Consider the following 7,705-nt stretch of genomic DNA (forward strand, 5'->3'; position numbering starts at 1 on the left):
CCAAACTGTAAGACTATGGCTGTTTTGTCATGGCTTTTTTAAATTCCATATCCATTTCTGTTTTAACGTTGTTTGAAACTGTTAAACAAATAACAAAACAAATAAAAATAAAATATATTTTTATCTGTTTTATTTTTTTTAATAGTTTATTTAAAAAAAAACAGGGCTGTGCATATAATTGTTTGAGTAGTTTATATATTTTAATTGAAATTAATAAAAAATGTAAGATAAAGAGAATTACAGTAGACCCTGTTTTCATGTAAAAACAAACAAAATCAAACATGTCGAAAAACTATCAAACATGTCCACTAGATGGCAGTAGCTGTTAGTTTATTGATGAAAAGTTTGTTATTTATTTAATTAACTTCTTGGTTCTTCAAAACCTGGATTTTTTTTTATTAGTAAAATGTTTATTTTACTTTTATCATCATCATTATTTTTATTTTTAAAATCTGGTCAAACCTTTATTTAGGATTGCAAATGTTTTCCATTTGTTAATTATATTTTAGAACAATGTGATTTGACCATTGTTTAATATTTTAACAATTTTATGATTATAAAGGATTATATTGTTTTTCATTAATTTACTTTTATTGTTATTATTAGTTAAAACAGTATTATTAAAAGCATATTAACGTCATTTTAATAATAAATCTATTGTAATATATCGACTTGCTAACTTTTAACCTTTAATCAGTCATTTTTATTTAATCATATTCAATTGTACATTTTAGTTTTACTGTTTACATATAGACAAGTATTTTACTTTATTATATTTTAAAGCCGATTTGCATTACAACTACATTTTCAATATTTGATTTACTTTAAATGCATTTTAATTAGACATATTTAATATTTAGTCCTTTATTTTTTATTTCCATAAAAACATAACAAAAAAAAGTTGTATTAAAATATATTTGATATTATTGCTAGGCAGTTAAAGCACATTAACCTTTTTATTTTTACTTCTGTTCGGCTATTTTTCTTCATTCATGTGCATATAATTTTTTATTTTATCATATTAAACATTATCGACATTCACGGGCCTTTACGTATCCAACTGAAAATAAGAAACAGGACAACGATGTGATTTCATAATGCATTTGTTCATTTATTTGTAAATCCTTGGCCTTCTGCAAGGCAACAATCAGTGGTGTGTGTGTGTGTGTGCTTTAAAAACCTGTGCAGTTTTTCTCAGCGTCATTCTCAGGGAAACGTTTAAGGTCAAAGGTCACCAGTCTCATACGTTTGCTGTTCCTGTGCAAGATCACAACTAAATAGAAATTCCTGCCGATGTTGCACCGTGCCTTTCTTACCTAACAAACCTAAATAATCTCACTCGCTGTGTGTGTTTGCTGCTTTGAAACCAAAAAAAAAAGTCAAAATGTTCACATTTGCAACGGCCGATGAGCACGATGTTAAATACAGGGGGAAAAAAAACCAATGATATCTTTCATAAATTGTAAGACAATAACTCTGAATAAATAAAATGGCGTGGAACATTCACAGACATGTATTATCTGGCAGGACGTCCGGTCTGCGACAGTGCATAAATACAAACCACCTTACAGCTTTACAAACTCTACACGAGTCGCTTAATAAAAAAATACAAATAATTAGTCGAACAAATAAACAGACAAAACACTATTTTACAATAACAACAGAAGTCCGACTGGAATGATCCGTCACGCGAAAGACCAAAATAAAATAACCCATTTAAATACGTTATAAAGGAGACAAAACAATTTACAGTTTCGCAAAACTTTAGTAGCCTTAGTATATTACAGATAGATGTGGTCTTTTAGTAACATCGAGGAGAAGTGCATAGCAAAATAGAGCGCGATTATCTTCCAGCCGCCGTGAAAAATCCTGAGCGACTGACGTGTAAAAAAAAGCATCAGACTCAAACATTTAAGGCAGATTAGATCATTTGAAATTGGCATAGTCTGAGAAAATGTCGACAAAGTCCTGTACCACTCTGTAGCAGAAATCATACTGTTCCTGCGGACGGAAAGAAACCATGTTAAGGTTACAGTCGTTAGAAAAGACGTCATGCTTCTAAAATGTTTTATGAATTTGACCAGTTTTCATTATTGTTGTAAATCTCTTTCGGTCTTTTTATATTAATGATATTAATTTGATTAACTGGTCGTTTATATCGTTTCTAAATAAACTGAAGAAAATGGATATTAAAATTCTAAATTCATTTAAAAATTCACATTCATTTGAGTATTGAATGGTTGTTAATGTAGTTAATTTATACTAATAATGTGTATTATTATTATTAAAATAGTTTGTGTATTTTCTGCATTAAAATATATTGAAAGTAATTAATTAACATTCAATTATTAAAATTATTCAGATTTTTTTTTACATATTTTTTGAATTAAAAGGCTTGCATATTTATTTAATGTGTTACTAATTATATATATGAACGTGCATTATTATTTAATTAATGTATATTACTTGTTTTAAATAATAATGCAATTAAATTAACACGAAAGTGCTAATAAAAACTCATCGATTGTATGAGATGTCATGTTTTTTAATCAATAAAACGAATGAATTATTGCTTATTTAATTCATTTAGATTATTACTATCATTTAAAGAACCTCAATGGCTTGGCATACTTATGTTACCTATACGATAAATTAATTAGTTAATATTTAATCGCTAAATTAAGCTGCCTTTTAAGAAAGAGCCTTGAAAGAGGTCGATTACAACAGAAACTGATTACCATGATTCGTTTTTGACGATGGGGATGACCTGCGTGTGTGAATGTGATATGCGTGCGGATATGAAGTGTTACACTGACCACTGTCTGCACCATGTGCGGCCGCTGCATTCGTAAACTCTTCACAGTCTGAAACACATCCAGCAAACCCTCGGCTTTCACTCGCTCCAGAATATTACTGAGAGCGATAAACGTACCGGTCCGACCCGCTCCGGCACTGCACGGCACACAAAAACATCAAATGCAATGAAAAGGATGAAATGCACATTAAAGGGTTGCATTAGAAGAGTTGCCTAAGTGTCAGGATTATAGTTCAACGGTATTCTGAATTAAAATTAGGGTTAGGGTTGAAATAAAATAAAATGCATACATAAAAATTGACAAGACTTAATTACTCACTTTAATCTAGTTGATGCACTAAAAAACTAAAACTAAAATAAAATAAAAATGTATATAAAAATGTACTAAAGATGACAAATGCACTACAAAATAAAAAAAAAAAAAATCTAATTAAATACGTAATAAAATTATAATAAAAACATAAAATATAGGAAAAAAATATTAAAGGGTTAGGTTGAGAAAATTATATTATTTGGGGTTTTTTTGCACCAAAAAAAATCTGTTAGCGTCCACTGGTGTTACATCCTGTTTTTTTATGATATTTTTACTATGTTTCTGGAGTTAGAATCATTTCCGTTGTATTGCTGTCAGATCGAGCTCGGATTTCTTCAAAAATATCTTAAGCTGTTTAGTGAAGATGAACAAAGGTCAGTAATTAATGACAGATTTTCCATCTTTATATATTATATATTATATTATAAATTTAAAAATAAAGTAAATAAAGTAAATATATTAATAAAAATGATGACAGTAGAACTATAATGATACTAAAATACACTTAAAAGGCATAAAAGGGGAAAATGCCATAGATTTTTTTTCATTGCTTAAATTGTATAAAGTACGTTTCATTCTGAAAATCTTTAATTATGTGTGCTGTGGTTTGGATTTATCATCTTAATGACTAATAATCTGTACAATATTACTAGAACATTCACGTTGAATTTTAGAGCATGCAACAAATCTTCAAGGAGTTTGTGAACTGCAGAAATACTCATTTGAACGATAAAAATAATGCAAATAATTTTTAAAATGAAAGCAAAAGCAAAAAAAAGTATGTTTTTGTAATCCTTTAATTGTAGAGGATTGTAATGCTTTAAATATCCTTTTCAAAATGATAATCCGTTGAAATCCTGTAACGTTAGCTTAAAATCACAAGGGGTACTTCAAGTATTTATTTGAGGTCAAAGGGCTGCAGCTGATGAAAATGTTTTGGGAGTCTGTGGTTTATAGTGTGTGTTAAGTGTGTGTGACCTGCAGTGCACGACGATGGGGTGGTTGCCCGACTGCTGCTGTTGTTTCTGCACCGCTGCGATGATGTCGATCATCCCTTTGCCCTCCGCCGGGATCCCGATCTCTGGCCAGCCGTGGAAATGAAAGTGCCGAACCAAACGCGTCTGCTTGTCCTGTCAAGAACACACACGCATGATCCACCGACATTCAAACTAGCTTCCTTCACGTCAACGTAGACCACGCAAACGTCACAAAAAGCGGCAACGCAAATCGTCTCGGGACGTGCGCTCTCACCGGGCCGTGTGTGAGCAGCAGATCTCTGAGGCTGAACGTGTCACACAGCGCGTCTCCTTTCATCTCCACCGTGAAGTCTCCGTAAGTCACCGAGTCCTCTGTAGGCCAGTACTGAAAACACTTGTCCTCGACGACACACACACACACACACACACACACACTCCAAATGATAAAGCTGACAGGATTTGCTCTGGGAAGTCGAATGATGGTGGATTTGTAACGTGTGTGTGTGTGTGTGTGTGTGTGTGTGTGTACCTGATCTCTCTCCTGCAGTTCTGTAAGCATCACAATTGAGTGACACTTCCATTCCCAGGCCATCCTCCAGAAATCATCCACCGTGTGCGCCAGAGGACCCTGTGTGGCGATGAAATAGTCCTTCTGCCGGTACCCCTGCAAAACACAGTAATATGAGCACTGCATTCAGAGCGTAAATAAAACACTTCACAGTTTCTTAGGAAATGCAGCATTAAAGACGTCTATAACAGCACAAAATGTAAATGTTGTTCTGTTGAACTTTTGAATATTCTGATTATTACACCCTCGATGAGCATAAGAGACTTTTGAAATGTAACGTAAATAATTCAATTCAATTTATGACACATTCCTTATGGGGTAGTGTGTGTACTGTATATATATATATATATATATATATATATATATATATATATATATATAATAATGTTTAACAACATTATTTAGGATATTCATTTACATATATGATTATATATATATATATATATATATATATATATATATATATATATATATATATATATATATATATATATATTTTTTTTTTTTTTTATATATATATATACACACACACACACACACAATATATTATAAATATATATAAATAATATTTTTAAAATAAAACATTTAAATAATAAATTTAAATAAAAAATAATAAAATTAATAAAAAAATACAGATTCGTGGTTGGTAAGAAATATTTATGGTTGATGATAAACTGGTGTAAAGTTCATTTCAGACACAGATTTTTGTAAACAATGACGAAATTTAAACAAAATTGACTTAAACATCCCTGGTCTTATTTCAAAAGAAAACAGTTCATTTCTTTTTTTTTATCCGTATCACAACCCTCCCCTGTAAGGTAAAAAGTAATGACAAACTCACATCAATGAAAGATGCGTTGATATAGTCGGTGAACTCCTGCCCTCTCTTCATCGAAAGGATGACTCGATTAAAATCATCTGAACAAAAATGTAAAAAAATGAGCTCGGGTGTTTTGAATGGCCCGTCTCACCGTTACAAAGTCACAAGCAGAACAGGAAAAGGAAGAGAGATTTCTGATTAACTTCCTTGTAAACAAACCGGCTTACATTTCAGATGGAAGGAAGAGATTAAATGTGTTTTACAGCCTGTTTGTAGGGATTTGAGCTTCACAGACTCACATGGGATGATCTGAAGGACTCTGTTCTTCTTCATGTTGGCAGGCAGGTTGCCCGTCCTCATGTTTTCCTTCATTATACGCATGTTTGTCAGTTTCTGCAAAGCCGGTGTTGAAAATGCATTAACAATCTGCATAAAAACCAGATCGGTAACCGAGCGCAGGCTCATTTCCTCACCTTGAACTCTTCCTCCAGGCCGACGCGGTCCAGCGGCGCGCTGGTGTTGTGAAGTTTATCCAGGTGACCCTCCAGAGAAGAAACGTCCAGCTCCGTGTCTCCGTACAGGAAGTACTCCAGCAGAGCCTGGTAGATGAAGGAGTACTGCAACTGCGACACAAACCAGGGGTTAAACATGCACGGCTTCACCTGTTCTTTCTATAACGACTAGGACGTTGAACTCACATCCGTCTGAATGAGCTGCGATCTCTGCTCTCGTATTCTTGACACGAAGCCAAAGACGTCCACCTTCTTTTCTGCGTACATCATGTCAATCATGCCATCGATGACGATGAAGGTTCCTGTCCTGCCCACGCCGGCGCTGACAGACCAACAGCACAGATGCAGTTATTTACAACAGAAACAACATCGTATCCTTTGCTTTACTGCTCTTGATGTGAATGGTTTATCAATTGAGGGTTTTTCCAAAAATATGAATATATTTTCAGCCCTTCTTTTGGAAATACGGACCGTTTTTTAACAATATAAATCAAAGATCTTCAGAGATAAAAAAAAAAAAAAACATTCTCTTTTCTAGTGTAATCTTTTTATTTTATGCTATTCTTCAAAAATGTATAAATATATATAATATACAACCTTTCCTTCTTTCTTTCTTTTATGTTCATTTTAAAATGATAATTAAATTTCACATAAAAATTCTAAAATAAATTGCAATTATTATTAATTATCATTAATTTATTATTGCTCCACTCCTGAAAAACAAATGATTAAAGCTAACATTACAAAGACAAATCACAATAATGGTTAAAAATATTTTTAGCAGAATTGTGTTAATATTTTATTATATGTATATATATATATATATATATATATATATATATATATATATATATATATATATATTTTTTTTTTTTTTTTTTTTTATATATATATATTTATTAAATTTATTAAATTTATAAATACAAATATTATATTATACATTATATATAATTATTTATGTATTTATTTATATATTTTTACAATATAAATCAATGACCTTGATGGATTTTTGGTTTTATATATATTTTATATTATATATATATATATATATATATAGAATATAATGATTTAAATTAATTACCTTGTTGGATAAACAACAGTTATTTTTCTCTTACAGAATGCTTTTTTTTAATTTTCCGTTTTTATCTGATATTATTATATTTAGGAATATATGGAATGCCATTTTATGTTAAAAATGATTATAGCCTAAATAAATGATTCATTCTGGTCCACTCCTGACAATCAAATTATTAGTAGTGCACAAATGCATTACGGGTTATAATGTAATTCAAACTAAAATTAATATTAACCGTCACTGTCACTGTAACAACCGAAGCTTTTTAGGTCAAATTCTATAAGACTCTTTTCTGACATTATCATTAACACCAAGAAACATTTTTTCTTCAAACAAATTCTCAATAATTGCAAGTTAGGAATGTCCACACCTTTAGGAATATATCTACACACCAACAAACAAACACACTTTCCTGTTGACCACTAGAGGGTGCGAGCGATCAAGCGAACGAACGAACCCTGAATAGGGCTTTTGACAGGATCTGAAGTGTGTGGTGTATCTGCTGAGGCTGTGTTTGGAGGTTCAGGACACAGGAAGAGGGCAGACGGTCAACACTGAGACAGACACCGATGACGAGAGCACAGACCGGGCATTGTGTCACCACCGACCTGCATCGCTTCACTTT

General features: G+C 31.8%; 1 protein-coding gene across 5 annotated transcripts in view; it reads right to left on the bottom strand.

The window, feature by feature from the left end:
- Positions 1-1,087: 1,087 nt before the first annotated feature.
- The window catches only part of ptprea (protein tyrosine phosphatase receptor type Ea), a 65,419-nt gene continuing 58,801 nt past the window's right edge, over positions 1,088-7,705 (bottom strand). For all 5 annotated transcript variants that reach the window (XM_043254103.1, XM_043254105.1, XM_043254104.1 and 2 more), the window contains 9 exons: positions 6,192-6,327; positions 5,967-6,116; positions 5,793-5,886; positions 5,515-5,591; positions 4,635-4,769; positions 4,380-4,505; positions 4,107-4,258; positions 2,817-2,952; positions 1,088-2,001 (listed from right to left, as the gene is read on the bottom strand). In XM_043254103.1, the coding sequence (XP_043110038.1) occupies positions 1,927-2,001; positions 2,817-2,952; positions 4,107-4,258; positions 4,380-4,505; positions 4,635-4,769; positions 5,515-5,591; positions 5,793-5,886; positions 5,967-6,116; positions 6,192-6,327 (1,081 nt within the window). In that variant the 3' untranslated portion in view covers positions 1,088-1,926. The remainder of the gene's footprint in view (positions 2,002-2,816; positions 2,953-4,106; positions 4,259-4,379; positions 4,506-4,634; positions 4,770-5,514; positions 5,592-5,792; positions 5,887-5,966; positions 6,117-6,191; positions 6,328-7,705) is intronic.

The sequence above is a fragment of the Puntigrus tetrazona genome, chromosome 12, assembly GCF_018831695.1.
Source record: "Puntigrus tetrazona isolate hp1 chromosome 12, ASM1883169v1, whole genome shotgun sequence".
Lineage (NCBI taxonomy): Eukaryota > Metazoa > Chordata > Actinopteri > Cypriniformes > Cyprinidae > Puntigrus > Puntigrus tetrazona.